Consider the following 22,496-nt stretch of genomic DNA (forward strand, 5'->3'; position numbering starts at 1 on the left):
AGTTGACCTTTAAACAGACGCAGTGCCCTGGTCCACTCATACGTGCGTTGTTTTTCAGTAAGTACATATATGTGCTGAAAATGTATTTTCCCTTCCTCATGATTTTCTTAATATTTTTTTCCAGCATACTTTATTGTCAGAATACAGTGCGTAAAGCATATGCCATACAAAATACGCGTTAGTCCACGGTTCACGTCATCGGTAAGGCTTCTGGTGGACGGTAGGCTACCAGTCGTTATGTCTGGGGGGAGTCGAAAGTTAGACGCAGATTTCTGACCATGCAGGGGGGTCGGCGCCCCTAGCCCCCCATGTTGTTCAAGGGTCACCGGTCTGTGGCACTCTTTGAGAAGGGACATATGTCTCAGGCACAAAAGTAGTTGGACACTTTCATGGAAAACCATCAGATTCTGACAGTGTAAGACACAGAAAATCATTATTGTACGCTAGGATGTGAAAAAGTAGATATTCGAGTGTTTTGCAAGGGACGTAAATTAAGGGACAGGGACACGGGAGAGCCCTCATTCGGCTGGTGCCCGGTGCTCTGAGCCAGCTGTGGAATGGGAGCTGAGCTCCCGGCCCAGGCGCCAGCCTCGCCTGCTGAGGGCCGGTGGCCTGGGCTCGCTGACCTGTCCCCTCCCTCCCCAGCTGTCCGGCGGCTGTGAGCTGACGGTGGTGATCCACGACTTCACGGCCTGTAACAGCACCGAGCTGACCATCCGCCGTGGCCAGACGGTGGAAGTCTTGGAGCGGCCCCACGACAAGCCTGACTGGTGTCTGGTGCGGACCACCGACCGGTCCCCCGCGGCGGAAGGCCTGGTGCCCTGCGGCTCCTTGTGCATCGCCCACTCCAGGAGTAGCATGGAGATGGAGGGCTTCTTCAACCACAAAGGTAGGCGTTCGCGGGCGGGCGTGGCGATGACGGTTCTGCTGGAAGCGACACCGGTGCTCTGTCCCCGCTTCCTGCAGCCTCATAATAGGTACGATGCCTCCTGGTCACTCGTGCCCCAGCCCGTTATCCCTGTGTCTCCGGGCCTTCTTAACCCATCTGGAGCTGAGATGGAGTAAGGATTTCACCTGTCACTCAGAAATGATGAAGCATCGCCTCGTTTCCCAAGGCCGCGTAATAAGATAGCGGGTTAGCGAAGGACAAGGGGGCTGTTGTTTTGGGGGCCAGTGGCATTCATAAATGGAGAAGACAGAGAAGGCACTGTTCTCTTCCAGGTGATGTTGAAAACAGGTAGGGGAGGTGGGACCAGACTCAGCATCTTCCTAATCAGGTTTTCACATTGCGGATTCTTTATTTTGTTAGTGTTCAGTGCTAGACAGTCAAGCATGCAGGTCCTGAGAGTTTGTCTTTATAGCTTGATAAAGTGTCTCGGGGCATCCCAAACTCCCCAGGTTCCCTGCCTGGAGAGGGAACGCAGCTGGACCCCCGGTGGGGAGGCCGGCCGAGTCAGGCAGGGCTCAGTGTCAGGGGTCTGCAGCTGTGACAAGAGAGGTGGCTTTTGAAAAAAAATGGTTTTCTACTGAAATAACAGGGTATTGGAACAAAACGGCATTTGGCACGGGGGACTCCGTTAGAGGCAGGCAACTGTAGCAAGGCCGCTTTTCCACGTGTGTCTGGATGGGCCAGTAACGAGCTCCCCGCGAGAGTACGAGAGTCTGTTTATGCTGAGTGTCCAACGTGGTCGCTGTGGGACTGATGTGGCCTGAAACGGGACCTGTCTGGATTGAGCTGGTCTGCAGGCGCAAAATACACACTGGATTGCAAGACTGGCCTTGAAAAAAGAACGGGTAATTATTTTACAGTCGTTGCAAACTGGTATGATAACATACTTTATAGGGTGGGTTAAGTAAAATGTATGATTGAAATTAATTTCACCTGTTTCCTTTTACTACTTAAATGATGGCTACTAGAAAATTTTCAATTACATACGCCGCTTGCACTGTGTCTGTTGGACCGTGCTGGTTTAATCTCTCATCTCGCTGAGGAGCTAATTTGAGGCTGTAAGACCTTTTCAGAAACACTGAGCTGTAGCTTCTAGAAAAATGCAGAGCGGGTAGAGTTTATATGCTTCGAACCGCATTAGGTCAGTCTTCGTTTTTCTGCCATGCTGGCAGATGGCCGATTCTTCCAGATCTGGGGGTCTGCGGTTGGTTTACCCTTCCTGAGGGAACTCCACTATATTCTGCATATTCCAGTTCTTTTCTGTTAATTTTGGGACATTCCAGTTTCTCCCTCCGTTGGTCAGCTGTGCCGTCTTTACATTCATCCTGACGCGTCCTGGGGACCATCCTCTGGCTGCTGAGGTGTCAGTCCTGGCGGTCAGCTACGTGAAGCTGCACAGGAAACAGCCGGTGACTAGCCCCCTCGGGAATTACAGGCCCAACCATGTTCCGGATCCCTCGGGGCCTGAATGTGACTGTATCGTCACCTCAGTAAGCAGCTGGAAGAATTAGGCTACGGGGTCTCCAGGGATCCAAAGAGAAAGGCAGGGAATTTCCCGGTTTTGCCCCGAAGCTGAGGCATCTGCTTGCATTTCTGGGGGAGCCGCCCCTGAGTGCCGGCAGCCTTGGTTGGACCTGCCCTGCTGTGGTACCGAGTTCTGAGTTCAGATGACGGCATGTGCTGGGCCACCCGTTGGCCTGGGTGTTTCCAGAGTTGCACAATGTATTTAAGTCCTTGAGTCTGAGTTGAAAATGAAGTACAACGTTTTCTTCAAGTTCGTCTATTATACGCAGAGGAGCCCCGGTGAACTTAAGCTGCAAATAACGTTTGTTCTGAAAGATTTCTTTTCACATGTGCCTTTCCTGTGGTGTGTTCTCTACTTCCTGGTGTTCGCAATTGCAGGCTAGTCAAGCAGAAAGAACGGTGTATTTATCACACTTGCCTTTGTCCTGCAAACTTCCTACAGAGGTTGGATTTGTGCTTGTCTTTTGGCCTAACTACCATTTTGTCCCCTGAGCCTTTTCCCTCTGACATTCTGTGACTTTCCGGCACCTGAGGCGTCACTCCTGCTCCTCACAAACCCTCTACGTACTGAGAAGGTGTCTCTTCGTTGAGTAAAACCTGTTGTGAACTAACAGTCAGTTCGTAGATTGGGGCTCGGAGCCTTAGGCATTGTTTTCCTTCTGTTCCGAATTTTTGTTTTTCCTGTGGTGCAGGGAAGCTCTTGAGGTGGTCTGTCCCCGGCAGTGTTGGGACCTGGGTGGCAGATGGGGGAGGGAGGATCCTTCTTGGGCCCTTGGACAAGCCTCTGGCGGAGCCTCCTGTGCGCGGTCAAGTCCAGGGAATCGGGCAGTGACCAGCGGCTCCGTCTAGGAGAAGAGTCTCCATCGGGTAGTCGGGGCAGCAAGGGGCGAGGGTCCAGAACGAGCCCCAGGGACTGCGGGAAGGAGGCCGCCGCCCCCCTGGGGGGCAGGCGGTCCCCAGGGCCTCTGCTCGGGCACAGCTCCCCTCCTGGCTCTCGTGTGCAGGGGACCGCGGGCTGTTTGCGTACCGCCGTGCGCTGGGCCGGCGTCTGCTGGCGTGGCGGCGCACTCTGAGTCCTTTCCGTTCTGAGAGCCGGGCTGGGCCGCAGGGCCACTGCAGCGAGGGCTCCAGTGCGGCCCCTCCTCCCACAGAAGTGGGTGCCCCGCGCCCGCTGGGCCTCCTTCGCAGAGTCGCACGCGGGGCCGTCTTGCCTTTCACACGCTTCAGAGCGCCGGAGCGCCGGGGGTGGGGGTGTCGTGATGTCTCGTCCCTGGTCACTCGCTGTTGACCTCTGGTTCCTTAAATGTCTGTGATTCTTTCCGCTCTGACCTTCCAGGTGGGGGAACAAGCACATTCGCTAATCTCTAGTCCCACAGTTTTCCCAGCCTTAGTGCCTCAATTTGTTCGCAACTCCCCAATCCAAACACCTTAAGTTTCCAGTGTGAAAAACATGCCTGTTGAGGTTAAATGTCTGTGTATTTGGTCGTGTGTGATATTTAAGAATTGCAGTGTGGCTGTGAGGATCAATACTCAGGTCGGCCCAGAAGGGCCCGTTACGCACTGTGAGTGCCGCCCGGGTCGCCGGCGCTCTGAGGCGTGGCTGGAGTGGGAAGTCTGCTGGGCCACGCGAGGACTTAGGATTTATGAGCCCCGGGCTCCTTGGATCATGCTGTGTTTCCCTGGGTGATGTCGGGGGAGGATAGAACATCACCGATTTAAATGAACAAGAAGTATAATTGTACAGTTTGTTCTTCAAGAAGATGCTTTTGGGTCTGAGGCTGGACTCCAGTGTGGACGTGATCCGGGGGAAAGGTCCGGACGGGAGGGCTGCCGCGGAGCGGTGTCTGTCGACGGGCAGCCTTGGCGTCTGGCATCTCGCCCTCATCTTGCCCTGGCCGCCCTTGTCCCCGCTCACAGCCTCTCAGTCACAGGTGGCAGCCGGGCATCAGCCAGAGCCAGCAGAACGGGGCCCCAGCAAGTCCCTGTGCCCCTCCAGCGTGTGTGTGTGGTTCACAGCACCTCCCGCCGCGAAGCTTCTCCTGGTCTGGGGCCCGGCGAGTCCTCCGAGCAGCCGGATTGAGAAGCACTGGCCCCCAAACCCCCGCGTGTGATCATTGATTGACTGCTGATACAGGGTCACGGAATTATCTTTAGTCCCTTAGAAAATCCAAGGGATTTTTCTGTCCTACTGTCTCAACGTGGAAAGCTGCCACTGTTCTCTGTGTATTTATTTAGTCTTGGTCCCAGAAAGTAAACAGGAATATCAGAAATGTTTATATTCCCGACGAGGCCCACGCACCACATCCCCTTTTTGGCGCTACCCTAGACTGAGTGGGTCAGCTGTCCTCTTTTTTCACAGCCAGAACTATCATATGTGATAGTGTTTGAGAGCTTAGCTCCATGGTTCGGGGATAACCCAGCGAGCATCCCTGGAGCAGTGCAGGGGCCCTGGATGGGCAACAGTGCCCAGGGTTGGTGGTGAGAGGGTGGAAGATACTCAGTAAAAGTAGGATTGTCTCGGTCAGTAACCGGGCAGAGTCGCATCCCGAGCTTCCTGCAGGACGCATGCCTGAAGCGCGTCGTGGCAGCCTTTGGACTGTATTTGCTTTTTTTAAGGGTAAAGCAGTAATCTGTCATCAGTCTTAAGGAGGTCCTTCCTCTCTCCTCACACCCAGATTATTGCATCTGAAAGACTGCCCATGTGACTGTCATGGCGTCACTTGTCGCTTGAGGTCTTCCGCTGCCTGGCCTGGCCCAGTTGGAGTTGCGCTTTTAGCCACCACTGAATTGTTTTTTGCTAAAATTCAGCTTTAAGAGGAGACATTTCGGGGGTGAGAGGGACATTTATGGTGGAACATTTAGAAGAGGTGATGTGTTGAACTCGCAAGGTCTGTGCTTTGTGTCAGGAGGACCCGCGTTCTGATTCCATCTCTGTCTTTGGTGACGTTGCAACCCGGGGCCTGAGGTGGGTGGAAATGGGTGGTCCCTGAGGTCCTCCCCAGCTCTGATGTTCTCAGGTTATATTTCTCATGAGGCCTTTCTGAATGAAGGCCAATTTCCAAACCTCCCCCTTTTCCTTATGCTGACCCCTAATGAGGTGGCCAGGTGGTGTTTTTGCTAGTTTGTTGATATATTTAGGAGAAAATACCCACTTAGGAACCTTAGCCTTAATCTCTCTTAAAGTTGTTGATAAAGTTTTTCTCTCTGGGATAGTGTATAGGTCAGTACTTGCATTTCACTTTGAAGAAGTTAAAAACATGATTTTTTTCGCTCTGAATTCTTCATTAGAAAAACAGAGGAACAAAAACATGAGAAATAAAATTTGTTGCTTGCTAACCACTTGGGCCTCTTACACCCTGGGGCTTTGACTCAGCACACCACACTTACTGAAAACGACGTTCCAGAAATAATCCCCTGTGGTTTCCGGTTTACCACATCACTTACAGAAAAGTGGGTACCATCAAAATCAGGTAAAAGAGAAGACCCAGGAATCATCTTTTATAAATGCAGTGATGCGTGATTGATATCAGTGAAATGGGACGTTTTCTTTAATCCAAATGAAAACTAGGAAAGTGAGAGATTTTTTCATGAGAAACTGCCTGAAATGTAGGTTTTTCTCTGGGTTCCACCTTGGGCTGCCTCCTTGTCTCTCTCAGAACTCTCTGCCAGGGTTTTCCTATCCATCCTTCTCTCTGCCTGAATATTTGACTCTCTCAAATATTCAGTCACTGGACTGTCCTCCCAAGTTTTTGTGACTGGTTTGTTTCACTTAACATAATGTCTTCCAGGTTCATCCGTGTTGTGGCCTGTGTCAGAATGTCCTTCCATTTTAAGGTTGACTCTTACTCCATTGTAGGGATAGATGACAGTTTGTTATCCGTTCACCTGTCGATGGGCACTGGGGGTCTGCTGTGAGCAGTACTGCTCTCTTCAAGTCTCTGCTTTCCGTGCACTGGGGAGGAAGCCCTGGTCCGGGAAGATCCCACATGCCGTGGAGCAACTAGGCTCATGCGCCACAAGTGCTGAGCCTGTGTTCTAGAGCCCGTGAGCTACAACTGCTGAGCCCGCGTGCCGCAACTGCTGAGACCCATGTGCTTGGAGCCCGTGCTCCACAATGAGAGAGGCCACCGCGGTGAGAAACCTGCGCACTGCAACGAAGAGTGGCCCCCACTCACCGCAACTACAGAGGGCCCGCGTGCAGCAACAAAGACCCAACACAGCCAAAAATAAATAAATACATTAAATAAATTAAAAAAAATAATAATAGCCCTTCCTGCCCAACTGAGGCTTTAAAAAAAAAACAAACAAAAAAACCCAGACGTGGAATTGCTGGATCATGATAGTGTTGTTTTTAATTTTTGAGCATGCCTACCACCTTTTGTTACCTTTATCTAAAGAGTATATTTCAAGCATATTCTCGTCTTTCCATTGCCACCGTTGCCTCCTTCCCACTAAGTCTCCCAGCCTCGCTTCTCACCCTCTTCTTGCAACTAAAACACAGATCCGGTCAAACTGTGCTCCTGTTTAAATTTTTTCAGTGTCTTGCTGTTGGTCACGGAATAAAATCCAGTTTCCCAACATGTGCCACAAGGCATTGCCCCTCATGCTCGTGTGCGCAGGTACACACACGATGAGTGCACACATCCCCTCTTTCTCCCCCTGGTGTGGTCATCAAGTAACGGGGAGCGGGGGTTCTTACTCCCTTGCCCCTGCCTGACACTCCTGTCCCTTCTCACCAAATAAAAAATCCTACAGGAAAAAATGAATGTATCCAGTGAGTCTGGGGTGGTGAGGGTGCAGTTAACAAGTATTTCAACACAAAGGCTAACATCAGGGTAACCTGAGAAAGGCCCCATGAGATGATGAACTCCAGGGACCACTAAAGACACACAAGGAACCTCATAGGAGCTCACTGAAAGAACTTTAAAACGTTTTAGTAGGAGCGATGGGTGCAGTAATAGTGCTGAACTTACAAATGTGATGGAGGAAGTACAAGTAACGCAGGCTTTAAACAGCAGGGTTGATGAGGGGCAGAGAGCCTCTGCCCACAGCCGTCGTGGAGAGAAGAGACCCTGAACGGTGGGCACGAGGGCTTTAAATCGAGGCCTGGGGACCGGGACTTCCCTGGTGGTCCAGTGGGTAAGACTCCGCACTCCCAACACAGGGGGCCCGGGTTCGATCCCTGGTCGGGGAACTAGATCCCACATGCATGCTGCAACTAAGAGTCCACATGCCGCAACTAAGAAAAGTCCGCAGGACACAACTAAAGATCCCGAGTGCCGCAACTGAGACCCAGCACAGCCAAAAAAGAAAAATCGAGGCCTGTAACTCGGGGGGGAAGGGGTCTCAGCAGTGTTCACAGGCAAATGAGTACGGTTCATCGTAATCCGCTTTGTCCAGTTCTGTTCTGTGTTGTTTACTTTAAAGGTACACACCTTACATAGATAAATCCATGGGGCCACTGCTCAAAGTTGTGACAAATGGACATACCATTTATACCACATGCAATCTCTTAGAATGAACGAATGGATGAAGTGCCCCGGTCCCAGACCTGGAGGTTATAAACTCCACATCTGATTCTCAGGGTAACCACTGGCACGGCCACTAGGTGAGGGTAAAATTAGGGCACCCAAGTTGCAGTGCGTCTGAGCCCCTGTTGCCCTCCCTCCAGGGCTGTTCTCCTCACCTGGCCCCTTCAGCCTCCCTGTCCACGGCGGGGCCCCGTGAGGTCGTGGCTCTGCCTGCTCGCTGGGTGGCGCCCACCACTGCCCGCCCCGCAGCTCCCGTGCCCCTCGGTCCCGTGCCGTACAGGTGAGACCAGGTGACAGGACTTAGCAGAGGTTTGCAGATAGTGGAAAAGTAGGACTCAGATGGCCACTGGTGCGTCTTCCCGCAGGAATCCCAGGCCCTGGCCTCACCACCTGTGTCCCCAGCCTGTGCCCGACATCTGGTTTCGGCTGGCCCCCAGCTCAGGGGCACTTTAAAGCGGTTTCCCTGCTCGGAATACAAGCAGTTACTAAGATTCCTCACCCGCATCGAGACCACCTTCCCAGTTCCCGGGACGGCATCCGCTGCGTACAGCCCAGCCGGCAGAGGGGCGCCCCATCCTGGGAGAGGAAGCCTGGCCTCTGTGCACGGGGCCAAGGCCTCATCCTGTGCTCTCTCCCCAGCCCCCCTGCCACCCAGAAAAGCAGCAGCCCTGCAGATGCTCAGGTGCTTCTCTACCTTCGATAGAAATCTGTGCAACCAAAAATGGAGCTCCCGGTCCCAGGCCTCTTGCATTTCGCCAAGGATATTGGGGACAACTTGGTTTAAATTTGTTCAACCCAAATATATCATCTTTCCCAAGTCATGAAACCCTCCTCCCCAAGGATGAATCTAAGTCTCCTACCACTGATGACTGCTGATGACTTTTAAATGACATGTATGTTTTTGGAAAACATAAGGCATTAAAAAGGCTTTAATAATGTTAAAATTTTTAGTTGAATATACTGTGATTCTGCTGTGTTTAGACATTTGCTTCATGCCAGGGTGTCCCCGTTAATCAGAAAACACATCCACCCCAGGCCCACCAATGCATAGACGTTCGAACCTGTATCTGCCCACGTTCTTTAAGAATATATATAATGGAAGATCTGTATTTTTTTTTTTTAATTAGCTTGGAAAAGAGCACTTTTTTGTCTGTTTGAACAGCTGCTAATATAAATCCCTGTGGGAAGAAAAACCGAGGAACAGACAGTTGCGCCAAGAACAAAGACTTAGTCTCTCTCCTGAGCCCTGTGGATCCGGGGCTCGGGGATCAGCCCGAGACCTGTGATTAAGGAGCACTTTGCATGCAGCGTGTAATTACGGAGCCTCATAGCGGGCCGTAGCTCTCTTGAGTGCTTCACGTTGGAGGTATTTTCATGCTCCAACTGTACGTGAAAGTGTTTATTAAAACAGGAAAAAACCATGAGCAGGTATTGACGCCATCCATATTAGCTGATCACAAAAAATTATGTATATAGCAAAGCCATAAACAATGAATGCGAACACCGTCTTCCCACAGCAGGTCATGACACAGTGTTCAGGGAAAGGTATGTAATCAGGGGAGAGGTGATCCCCAGGGAGAATTGAAACGTGTCTTGTTCAGGGTGACTCGGGGCCGGGCAGGGTGGCTGCTTCCTGCCTCTCTGGGGACTCGATGGTTTTCACTACCTCCTTTCTGGCGTGTACACATACCAGATGGGGACTCGATGGTTTTCACTACCTCCTTTCTGACGTGTACACATACCAGACTTCGCAATTTATTAGACAAACTGGGGCTTCTCTTTTAAATGTACTCACTCTAACTAGCGCCTGCAGAAGCTGTGAAAAATTACAGGGAGATGATGTGTTTGGTAAGAGGTTGTTCAGTAGTACAGTGAGCTGGTTTTCCTAAGTATTTTGAAAATGAATAAATGCTGTACCTGGAGGGGATGTTCATGTATGTTTCAGTCAGAGTCAGTTGGCACTTGTTTCCTGATGGTATCTACTAGATCGTGGTTCTGAGGACACCTGATAGAACAGCACCTCAGCGCCCATGGGCAAGTAGGTGTGTGCCAAAAAAACTGAAGTGTGTTTGGCTTTGGCTTCTACGTTCCTCTCTCTGTTCTGAGAAACGTGAGATGATTTTGTGATTATTTTGTGTGCCTAGAGCTTACTTTCCCATCAGCAGTCAGAATTTTGAAAGATTTGACTGTAGATCCTAATAGTTGAGCTGCAAGTGGCAAGGAGAAGGGAAAATACCTTCAGAGATCCTGGCTGATTCTGAAGCAGCGTGCCCGGAAAGCTTTAGAATCACATGTCCCTGATCAAATCTGATGGAAGCTGTGGTACCTAGTCCCAGAAAAACGAACATCAGTACAAAACGTTTACATACAATTTCAGCGACGCCACATTCAGAACTTCTTTTCTAAAGAAGGGAAGAAATACCAAATTTTAAAACTTATTTTTAGACGTTTCGCGTGGTTCAAAAGTAAAACTGAAAAGGTGTAAACTGAGAAGTCTGGTTCCCACAGTCCCACTGGCCATGTATAGTTCACCATTTTTATTCATTCCCAACTTCTACATCTGGTACTGTGTTAGGCACAGATAAACATGTATTCATTCATTCCTCCTTCCGTTTTCCTACATAAAAGGTAGTATTTTGCCCCTGGCTTTGTCACTCAGCCATACCTTTTAGGAATGACTTTAGTACATGGAGAGCTGCGTGCCTCATCCTTCGTCATGGACAGGAGAGCTTCCCATGTGCACGTGGCTTAGGTTAGTAACTAGTACAAGGCTGAGCACCCCAGGTCGCTTCTGGTCTGCTGCTGTTATAAAGAGAGTCACAGAAGATCACTGTGTGTATGTATCTTTTCCTTCATATGCAAGCTTGTCTATACAGCGGAATTCTACAAGTGGGATTGGTGGGTTGAAGGGTAAATGCATTCATGGAAAACAAACTTTTGAAGAAGAGTCACCTGAATCATAAATTACTCACATCAGAAAAAAAAAATCACAGTAAACATGCTATTTAATGACATTTGCTTTTACGTATTTTTAATTCTTGATCAGAGTCGTGATATTTGCACTGTACCGAACCCCTTGAGCTCTCTAATTTCATCTTACCCACCTAGGAAAAACAAAAACTGTCCCCCTTGAGTAGGAGTACTCTTTAAAATCATTCATGTAAATGACATCAGAAGTTTCCGTGTGACTCCTGTGAGATGAGATTTTGGTGGACGTTCTCCCACAGAACTCTGCACAGGAGCGTGCAATATTAGTGCAAATAATATTTCACCAGTGTCTGCATTTTACTGCAGATTCAGTCAAAGAGGTGCAAATTAGGAGTTTGACACTAAACGTAGAGTGGTCGTAGTTTCCAGAGCACGGGTAACCTCCCGTAGTGTGTGTCTAGAAATAGCTTTTCGTGGCACTTCTGTTTTGCTTTCCACCCGTGCCAGGCTGCCTCGGAATCCAGGCCACCCGTCAGCTGTGAGAAACACGTTCAGGAGACGGTGCTGTCCGTGGTTGTAATGGGCTTTGAAGTCTCCATATAATCCCTATACTTTCTGAAGGCTTCACTTGCCAATCACGAACATTTCACAGTGAATTTTGAAACATGCTGTTTTTAAAACCCTCCCCAGTGTCACTTTTTTCTTTCTTTACTGACACTCTGAAAAGATTTTGGAGGGAAGAGAAGAGTGCGGTGAGGCTGGAGGTCAGTCAGAGGGTTCAAGAGGTTGACCTTTGAACTCCCACTCCCGACCCAGCTCTGTCTAGGAGAAGGGTCCTGCCCCCTTCCTGGTGCTCTCTGGACAGAGCGGGGCTGCCCTGGAATCTTCTGACATGCTTTGGTGCTTGGGCCTTCAAGGCGCATTGTAGCGCGGTCTGACCAGCGGTGGCTGGGATGCTTTGGACAGCTTGGTCGTTCCACGTGGCCAGCTATTCAAGGGGGTCGTCCTTTTCCCAAAAGTCTTCTGACAAAGCTCAGGACAGGGGACCCAGCGTGTTTGTTGTCTGAAGGGCCCTTTCAGACATTCGAGGAGACAGTAAATAGGCTCATTCACCTTGGCTGCATTGCAAGGCAGCTCTGGAATTCTGTATTCTTTTCCCTGTGTATTCAGTTGTACCCTCTTCCTCCCCCACCCCTTCTCCTGAGTCTGTAGAACTTTGAATTTACTAGAAGGAGAGAATATTAAGTTCTGTTCTTAGAGATAGATTAGCTTCTGTCTCAAAAATAATGGGACCACTTCAGTCCCAGATTATGGAGCAGGTTGTTATCCGACGGGGGCAGAGGCTGCATTAGTCATCTCGGGGTGCCGTAACAAAAACCGTGGAGTGCGTGGCTTAAACGACAGACGTTTACTTTTTCATAGTCCTGGATGCTCGAGGTCCAAGGTGAAGGTGTGGGCAAGGCTGGTTTCTTCTGAGGCCTCGCTCCTTGGCTTGCAGAAGGCCGCCTTCTTGCTTGTCCTCACGTGATCCTCCCTGTGTGTACACCCCTGGCGTCTCTCTGGGTGTCCAGATTTCCTGTCCTTATAAGGACACCAGTCAGATTAGATTAAGACCCACCCTTACAGCTTCATTTTAACCTGGTCACCTTTTTAAAGACCCTATCTCCAAATTTGGTTACATTCTGAGGTACTGGGGGTTAGGACTTGAACTTAGGAATTTGGGGGGGTCGTAATCAGCCTACAGCAGAGGGACTGTTGGAGCCTCCGAAGAGTAGCAGTAATAACAGGTAGGATATGTTGAGGGCTTGCCCTGTGCCAGGCACTGTGCTGCTTTTCTGTACATTTAATCCTCAAGATACCCCGATGGCAGTGTATACTATTATCATCCCTGTGTTAGGATAGGGAAATGGAGGCACAGAGAAATTAACTTGACCACGCTTAGTAGGTGATGGAAAATGGGGTTTTAAAAGCAGCGGTCAGCCTTCAGGGCCCAAGTTCTTAACCACTGTGGGTCCTGCTCTCCATACAAGCTGGAAGGAGCCTTTGGTCCCGGAGGGAAGCTGTAGCCTCTAGAGACAAACTCAGTTGCCCAAGGCCAGGCAATATTTGTGGAAGAGCTGATTCCAGAAGACGGTCTCCCAGGTCCACCACACTCGAGGCCATTTGCCTTCCGGGGGCTGTGGACGTTCCCAAGACCACCCCACCACCACCCCCAGCAGTCGTTTTTCTCTGAGAAGGATCCATTTTCAACCTTCTGATTTCACTTACGATACGATAATTCTAATTGCTTTCCACCACCCGAAGAAGCCACCTTGATGGAAATCTGTCTTTTTCTTCTCTTTAGGCCCCTTCCCTCCTCTCCCTCCTCTGTGAGTCAGGCACAGAACTTGACCCTCAGGGGGCTTGTTGTGAGTCAGTGAATGGAAGAACCAATAGCAAGAGTGAAAACGAATTTTTTTTTTAATTAATTTGCATCCAGGAGCAAAATTTTTCTCCTCCCTCCCTGCCTAAAAAAATAAAAAATCTGCCACTTGGCCTTCCTTGGAAGAGCTGGAGAGATAAGCTTCCTGTCAGGGCTTCCCATTCACCCTGACCCCTCCCTGGGTGCTTCTGTGGCCTGTGTCCTCGCTCTCTGACGCTTCGCAGAATTGGGACATGAAAGGCGCGTATTGGCTGCCAGGAGTTGGCGACATTGCTCTAATTTTTTGAACACTATTGTATTTGTTAGTTTTTTAGGGAACGTTCTTGTGAGGTTACCATCTCATATTGCCATTCTGCAAATAATCCACATGCTGATGCAAACAGAGAAGGTCACATAGTGAGTTAAAGTGGGAAAGAGGAGTCCTTGAATGTTGATTTTGTTCAAGTAAGAGAAAAACTCCCACCGTTTGTGAAAAGATAGTAAGTAAAGCAGTGAAAAGGAGCCTATCGAATTTTTGGCACCCAGATGAAGAGTTTGAATGCCTCAATAAAGGTGCTTTTGTGGATTGGCAACTGTGCTAGAAAGCGGCAGGAAATAATGTGCTGAATGGGGCCCTCAGATGCAGGATTCAGTCGTCCTGTCCCCTCCCTCCAGAGCGGGAGGTGTTATCTGCGGGGTAAGAAACTGGACAAAACGTCCTCTGAACAGGAGTATCTTTGTGCGTGGAACCTGAGAAACTCGATCCCGGCTGTGCAGCTGTGCAGAGGCCAGCGCTGTGGGCTCGCGGGACAGAAAGGAAATGCCGGGAAGGGAGGGAACCAGGGCCGGGGAGGCAGGATGGGAAGCAGCCACGCGAAGCAGTGGGATCTCGGATGGTCCAGCTGCAGCGCTGCCTGCTTCTCCTAACAGTTGAGGTTTCAGGACTGGATAGAAGATACGACTACTGAAAACTTACCAGAATGGTCCATAGTGTTCCAGGTCTCAAGAAAACACTATTCATTTTTAGAGGAGATTATAAATAATATTCCTCATAGTTGTGTTATTTGAGTTTCCATCTCAAAATGTAGCTGCTGTTGTTTTACGGATCCCATCTTTGGCTTTTAAGATTTCGAGGACCTTTTCATCCTACATTAACTGCCTAATTACTAATGTTTGTTCCCTCTTCAAGAAGTGCTATAATCTTAATAGAAAGACTTTAGGTCCTTTGGTTCATCTGAATTTTAGTTTTACAAATAGCATTAAGTATATTTTTAGTTCTGATGTAATAAAGCACCATTTATATATGGACCTATTTTATTGGTGTGAGTTTTGGGGGTTTTTTTTGTGTTTTTTTTTTTTGAGACGACCTTTGACAAAAATGACCTTGTCTCATTTTTTTCTGAACAGATTAATAACGGGCACTTGAAATTTGAAGTTCTCATTTTAAATATTTGAGGATTAATTATCACAAGAGAAGCTTACATGAAAAGTAATTTGGGTGGTGGGGGCATTGATTTTGACCAAAATAATTTCTTGTCAACCAATTTAAATAAAAATACCTTTATTTTCATGAGAATGAGATTGGCTATTATAATTTTACACACAGTTGTGCAAAGGATGATTTTATATTTCTTCAGTAGATTTTTTTCAATAAATCAAAGATCCCTCTGTTCACAGGTGATGAATTTGCCTAACAGGGTTGTTGGGTTTTTTTTAAATAAATTTATTTATTTATTTTTATTCATTTATTTTTGGCTGCGCTGGGTCTTCCTTGTGGTGCCCGGGCTTCTTCTTGCGGTGGCTTCTCTTGTTGCGGAGCACGGGCTCTAGTTGCGCGGGCTTCAGTAGTTGTGGCACGTGGGCTTCAGTAGTTGTGGCTCGCAGGCTCTGCAGCGCAGGCTCAGCAGTTGTGGCACACGGGCTTGGTTGCTCCGCGGCATGTGGGATCTTCCCAGACCAGGGCTCGAACCCATGTCCCCTTCATTGTCAGGCGGATTCTTAACCACTGCGCCACCAGGGAAGGCCCCCTAATATGGGTTTTTTCCCCCCACAGAGGTTCTCTGACTTTGCCTATTTCTCTGGTAACTTTTTTCACACTTTCAATTTCTTTAGCTGTTTACGTATCTATAACAACATTCAATTTTTTATTTTTAAAAACTTTTCATTTTGAGATTTTTTTTTCTTCTTAATTTTTATTTATTTATTCATTTTTTGGCTGCATCCCATCTTAGTTGTGGCACACGGGGTCTTCGTAGAGGCATGCAGGATGTTTCATTGTGGTGCGTGGGCTTCTTTCTAGTGGTGGTATGCGGGTTTTCTCTCTATTTGTGATGCGCAGGCTCCAGGGCGCATGGGCTCTGTAGTGTGCAGCGTTCGGGCTCTATAGTTGAGGCGCGCGAGCTCAGTAATTGTGGCCAGTGGGCTTAGTTGCCCCATGGCCTGTGCGATCTTAGTTCCCCCACCAGGGATTGAACCCGCATCCCCTGCATTGGAAGGCGGATTCTGAACCACTGGACCACCAGGGAAGTCCTGAGATCATTTTAGACTTGGGGAAAAGTTGCGGAACTAGTATTGAGAATTCCTGCACCCCTTTACCTGGCTCCGCTGGTGTGACGTGTCACATGACCCTGGTTCAGTGACCAAAACTAGGAATCCAGCCTAGTTAACCAGGCCACTGACGTGCTTTTGGATTTTGCTTTAATGTCTCTTTTTGGCTCAGGATCCAGGACCCATGTCGTATTTAGTTTTCTCCAGTCTGTGGTAGTTCTTTGGTTTTTCATGAACTTGACACTTTAGAGGTATTAGTCATCCCTTATTTTGTAAGATGTCCCCCAGTTAGGGTTTATCTGACGTTTTCTCATGATTAAGTGGAGCTTACGCATTTTTGGCAGGAACACCACAAAAATGATGCTGTGCCCTACTCGGTGCATCATATTGAGGGTGCAGGGGGACCCAGACGTGTCTCCTTGCTGGTGGTGGTGACCTCGGTCACCTGGATAAAGTGATATATGCGTATTTCTCCACTCTGAGGTCACAGTTTTTCTCTTTGTAGTTAACAAATACCTTGTGGGAGATGTTTTGAAACTGAGAATATTCTATTTCTCCTCTTGCCTTTACCCACTCATTTCCATCCATCCGTGGGTCTTGCCTACAACAATAATTACTGTGGCGTTTGCCTACTGGTGATTTTCTGTCTTCCTCATTCCTGTTAAATTTATTCATTAGAATTCTGTCAGGAAGAGTACTCCCCCGCCTCATTTGTTTATTCAATTATTTATATTGGTACAGAGTCATGGATATTTATTTTATTCTATGAGTCATTATCCAGTACTGTCATTATTTATTTTGTGGCTCAAATTATTCCCGCTTTGGCCGTTAGGAGCTCCTTCAGGTTGGTTTCTATGTACTCTGGACACATCGCATCATTTTTGGAGCGCTTCCTTGCTTTCTGGCAATGCACGGTGCTCCTGGCTCATCTTGTGTTTTCCTTGCTGCAGTGCTGGGTCAACTGTTTCTTTTAGGTCTTCTCAGCAGACGTGTATGTGCACCTACCCATGTATGCACACGTGTCTATAGCCATGTTCTGTCTCCCCCTCTCTCTCTCTCCATATATGTATGTGTGTGTGTAGACATAAAGAAACATACTTTCACATCACGCTGAAACCTCTGACCTCTGTCGAACAGCACAGCATTCATTCTGTCTCTCCTCCGCCTTTCCTTCCTTGGAAACATTTTCTCTGACAGTGAGAGACCTGCATCTCATTATCCAAAATATGTTTACTTATTTGTTCAATCCTAGTCCAGAAGCCCATTTTTTTTCCTCTTTGGAAATTAAATATTTTCTTTACCTAAAATGACTTGACTTTGAAAGACTCAACTCTGCCTTTTCTCACTGCCAACCCATGACAGGAACTTACAATTCTTGTTGTCTTTGGTTTTACAGTATACAATCAAAATACTGTTTTTCAAAGTCGCTTAGAAAGCTCTTTTCTTCCCCACCTTCTGCAGTGTGGTTATGTTTTTCCCTGGCAATACAGCTAGGTTCATTTGCTACTGTGTTTACCTTGCATTTAGAGGACACATCCCAATCCTCATTGATCTTAATTACTTCTTTGGGGGTGTGTGAAACATAACCATGGTTCCAAGAGTCAACACCCCCGGTTTTCTGACATACAGATACGTCTTATTTTTTCTTCCCAGCACCCCTTGCTGTTGAGCCTTACAGAGAAACACTGGGTTAATGCATTTAAACGCACTGTCTTCGGCAGTGCATCTTCTATTTCTTTTGTGACGCTTTTAATTATATGTCTAGCCATCAAATGAAAGCAGCAAAAATACCCAAAAAACCAGAATTTCTTGTTTTCCTTCACAAAGTCCACTTTTTAATTTCTACATTGCGTATCTCCTCTTTTGCCGCATGCCTAGAATGTTGTTCTTTAACCCACCCCACTTAGTCAGTTTCCATGTCTGTCTGCCTTCTTTGCAAAAGCTCACCTCCATCTGTCCTACATGAGCTCAGTGCTCCGTCCCACTCCCGGGTCTCACACTGCTGTCGTGGTCTCCTGACCACCTTTCCTGCCCGCTAGCTCACGCTCACGCTGCAGACAGACTCATGCTGTGCTGGAGCTTTAGCCCCACTCCACCCTTTCTGGAGCCTCCCCGTCGCTTCCTTTCTGGTCGTGGCACATTATCGCCCCTTTTACAGCCAGTCACCTGAATTCCCCAGCCTCTGTTCCCACCGCCTGCTCCCTCCCACCCTCAGGGCCACGGTTCCCACAGGCTTTGCCCCCCCAGCTCAGCTGAGGTCACCCACGCGTCTTTCTCACCTGAACTTGGTTCAGACTCTTGGAGTCCCGCTCATACCACCGAGGTAGAAACACGCCTTAGAGGCAGAACTTATTTCCAGGAAGCATTTGCCAATTGTTTGGACTTTCTTCCTTTTCCTCAATCCTCTCCCATCCCTTTCACTTATTCACATCAGCACTTCTGTTGGTTCCATGTTTGTCTGTCCAGCGGTTAGATTATCACCACTTCCAGGTGAGGGTCATGTGGTACCATTAGTTGACATAATTTATCTTTACTACTTTTTTCAAAATTACATAGTAAACACTCTGTAATCTCACACTTCGATGAATAGAAGGAAGGAGGAGATGGAAAAAGCTTCCTTCCTTCCTTCCTTCCTTCCTTCCTTCCTTTACTCCTGCTGTGCTACATTTCTCTGACAGATGTGAACTTGAAATTTGAAGAGAGCAGTCACTGAGGAAACTTCTCATATATCTTAGCCAAAATTATTTTATTCGTTTTTAAGCATCATTCCCTGCCTCTTGAGTAGAGAACATATATTACACATAAAGTAATTAATTTCCCTGACAGCTCTTTTTTTTTTCTGTTTTTTAATTAATGGCCCTCGCTTGGCGGTCTGTATTTTTGGAAAGGGACAAAGTAAAATATTTAATAAAGGTTGTAGCAAATGAAACCCTAGAATGTCAGTTAACTTGATTTCCTTTAGGACATAATTTTTACTGCTTTTTTTGCCAACAAGAGAGAGGGTTATTTATTCAGTAATAAAGTTTTCTTTTCTTGCATAAAAAGTGCTCTGTGCAGAATTCCGCCTCTTGCTTGGTCCTGGCATAAGTATGCCATCTGGATCTATCACGGGACCATTTATAAGGAAAAACAACCTTATGCTTTGTTTCTGGCCTTTTAAGAAGAATATGAGGCCTAATGTGGGCCTATAAATATGACAAACCCCACTTTGTAGCAGTTTGTTTTAGGGAGGTATTACAGTGCCGGGGACAGCTTTCTTTGGGCGCCCTGGATTTATTCTCTTCTTTTCCTTTTTTAAATAGTTCTTAATTGTCCTAAAATGAGAAGGAAACTATTCAATAATCCCCCCTCGGAGAATGTTGAGGAAACTGAGGGCCACGTCACAGTTTTAGATGTGTAAAGAGTATTCCAGGTGACTGTCTCACCGCAGGAGCTGGGCCACGAAAATCGAGGTTGGAGAGCCTTGTGCGTGCTTCTCGAATTAATGAGAAACAGGAGAGGGAGTGCGTCCACTTAGCGTAGACGTTGAAAAGTCCGACTTGGTGATTGTTAAACAATGGATACTCCCCTAAGAAGCCATTGTGCTGTGTGAGACGGGGAGAAAACACATGTAAACTTTCATAGAGAGAGTGAGGGTTTCTGTAGGCTAAATATCCAGTTTCTGAAAAGGACAAAAGTAAGCTTTTAAGATGCTCTACTAAAAACGCCTTTACAGATCACAAGTAAGGATATTTATTTTCACTCGTACGGCTGCTTTTTGTAAGGAAGGCTGAAGATATGTTTTTAATAAGCGAGGCGCGGCATTGCAGTTCAGTGATGTAACCAGTTGGCTATAGACCGAATTACGTTTCTTTTTGTTATCAAGTCACATCAGGAGGCACTGTTTGTTGTGTGTCTCAGAGAAGCCCTCCATCCAAAGGCACACAAAGCCCAAGTCAGAGAGCCCGGTGAGGGGAGGGCAGCTGGCACTTGACGTCTCCCTGAGTCAGGAAGTCGCAGCTCTGGCTTGTGTAGGAGAGGAGAAACATCTGGCTCCCAGCGCGCCTGCAGAATTTCCTTGAGCTCCAATTAGAGTGACTGTGGTAGAAAGCAATCCACGGCGGCGTCTGGCTCTTCCCACATGTGAAGCCCACTGCAAGGCAGTGCTGGGCCACCAGGCAGAGGGAGCGGTCCCTCACGCCTGCGTCTGAGTGCCCGGGGCACTGGCGCCCGGTTCGCTGCCCCCAGGGTCGCTCTGGCTGCCTGGAGGCATAGGGAGGGTCAGGGTGCTGAGCCTTTAGGCTCGGGTCAGCCCGGCCGCACCATGCCAAACGGAATTAAGCCAGTTGATCCGCTGGACTCGCTTTCGGCCGTCAGCACAGCCTACCGCAGCGGCGGGCAGCCCGGCACCTGCAAGTACTGGATCCTGGACCTAGGTACACACCTCCCTGCAGCCCCAGCTGCTCTCCCCGGGCTGTGTTCTTCCAGGCAGCTGCCGCATTGGTGGCGGTGGGCTTGAAAACAGAAAGGGTCTGTGCTTGACCGCTGGGATGCGTAATCTGCCCACCGCCTTGTAAGAGGGACTGCGCGGGGAGGTTTTGCGGGGGACCTCTAGGAAGGGGATGAGAAACGGGAACTGGGCTCTGTGCAGTGATGTGTTGATTGATTGCTTTGTTGTAAGTTATTCTTAATATCTGGGGATTGCTTTGATTATCCCTTTTTTCTTGTAAATGGCATAAAACAGTCTAAAGTAATCTATGCTACAAATTGCCTTCTTGTGGTCGTATGTCTATTTCAGGTTTAATTTTGTTTAGGGTTTTTCAAACTGTTCAGGTGTCCTGCATGTATATTTAGAGTCTCTGTTCCCTTCTCTTAAGAACTGCAGCCATATAATAAGATAATATAAAGTTATATGCGGGGAGCGGGTCTCCCAATAACCACCAGTCGATTTCAGGGGAGTGTGTGGGCCAGGCTGCGGTTTATACACAGAACTGGAGTCAAGACAACAAAACATGATTCCTGCAAAGGTCATTTGAGAAGTAGATAAATTCCACTTTGAGGAAAAGGCAATAGGATACAAAAGAATGAAGCTAGGGAAGAAGTCAGGTCTGTGGGTCGCAGAGAACCCCTGCCCTGCAGTGCTCCAGAGGAGGCCAACTTTCCAGCCATCGCCTTTGACATCTGTCCAGACTGTACAGCCATGGAAAGGAATTTCTCACAGGCTGTCTCCTGCATACCAGCCAGGATGGCTTCTACCAGAACGTTGGTGCTGGCCTGGTGTGCATTTAATGTTTGCCTTCACTCTCCCACCCGCTGTTATTCACATGTGCACTTAGAAGTGGGCAGCAAGCAGGAGAGAGCCCAGGGGACCTGGCGAGACCTTTGGGGCACTTCAGTGTACTGTGAGCTCAGTGGACAAGGTGGAGGTGGAGGGACCCACCAAAGAAGGGGGGATCCGAGGAAGAGGGAGGCGCAGAAATGTGCTTTGAGCATCTGAAGGGGACATGGCACTGTTTACATGTTTGTGCATGAAATGCCAGAGGAAAACAACCAAATTTCTTTGATTAACGGGCCCCAAAGGAGCCCCAAAGGAGGTGTCAGCTATGTGAATATCGACTTTGTTGGTGTGAACGTGGGTTTTGATAATATTCCTCGTATTTTTTTGTTCACAAAGCTATCAAAGCATTTTTAAGTCACTGACCATAACTTTTGTCATATTTATGTTAATTACATTGTTCAAGAATGGCCTCCCTTTCTGGAGGGGTCCAAGCTGGGCAGGTCCGTTGGTGATTCTGTGCACTGGGAATCTGCCCTGGGGGTGGAAGTAGATGGTCTGTAAGGTCTCTTTATTGAAAATAATAACGTCTGTGCAGTGAAAAGAACAACCGATAATGTCAAAAGTCAGATTTAAAGTCTCAGTCACCCAATAATAACTCTGGGACTCGAGTGAATGACCTTCTCTCTCTGAACTTCACTTCTTTGTGTGCAAAATGGGAAAAGCAATAGAGCACCCCTCTCAGTGGATCATAAACATCCCCAAAGTGTAGACCAAAATATTTTAATAAACAATTTTGCTAAGATTTTAAGAAGACATGGCCTTCTTCTTGTAGAGGGGATTTTTAATCCTAGCAGCATTTTAGATCCTTAGGAATTCTTCCGAAGAGACATGATTAAACTAACTTTTTACATACAGGAGGATCGTTATGCTGTTGTAGTTTGGGTTTCCCCTGGATATATTTTTGTCCTGGTAATTCTCAGACTGTAATGGAAACTCCAGGTGATGTTATCCAAGCTGTCACACAAAAGTTTTAAGCTAACACAAATTTGGAAAGAAATAGATGTCCACTAGAATTTTCATGGGGGAAAAAAAAAAACAAACTAATCTCTTCACAGTAAAGACTAGAAGAGGAAAGCAAAACTCTACTTTGATTTTTTTTTTCCCTAGAGAAATATGACTGTCCATCTCTTTCTAAACCTTCATAGTAATTCCTAGGCAATTTCCTGAATACCATGTTATATCAGAGTGATATTTTAACACATTCTGATTCCACTCATTCAGTTGATTATGGGGACATATATATGCGTCAGATTGGGAAATGAAAAATGATGATTCTGAGTAATATGCAAGAAATGAATC

General features: G+C 47.8%; 1 protein-coding gene across 7 annotated transcripts in view; it reads left to right on the forward strand.

Annotated features, from left to right (window-relative positions):
- Positions 1-22,496, forward strand: part of TRIO (trio Rho guanine nucleotide exchange factor) — a 376,190-nt gene that overhangs the window by 296,723 nt on the left and 56,971 nt on the right. For 6 of the 7 annotated variants that reach the window (XM_057540126.1, XM_057540127.1, XM_057540124.1 and 3 more), the window contains exon 34: positions 646-889. In XM_057540126.1, coding sequence (XP_057396109.1) covers positions 646-889 — 244 coding nt within the window. Of the gene's footprint in view, positions 1-124; positions 202-645; positions 890-22,496 lie in introns of those variants that run through there. The other variant, XM_057540131.1, reaches the window with a different exon arrangement.

Source organism: Balaenoptera acutorostrata, chromosome 2, assembly GCF_949987535.1.
Source record: "Balaenoptera acutorostrata chromosome 2, mBalAcu1.1, whole genome shotgun sequence".
Taxonomy (NCBI): domain Eukaryota; kingdom Metazoa; phylum Chordata; class Mammalia; order Artiodactyla; family Balaenopteridae; genus Balaenoptera; species Balaenoptera acutorostrata.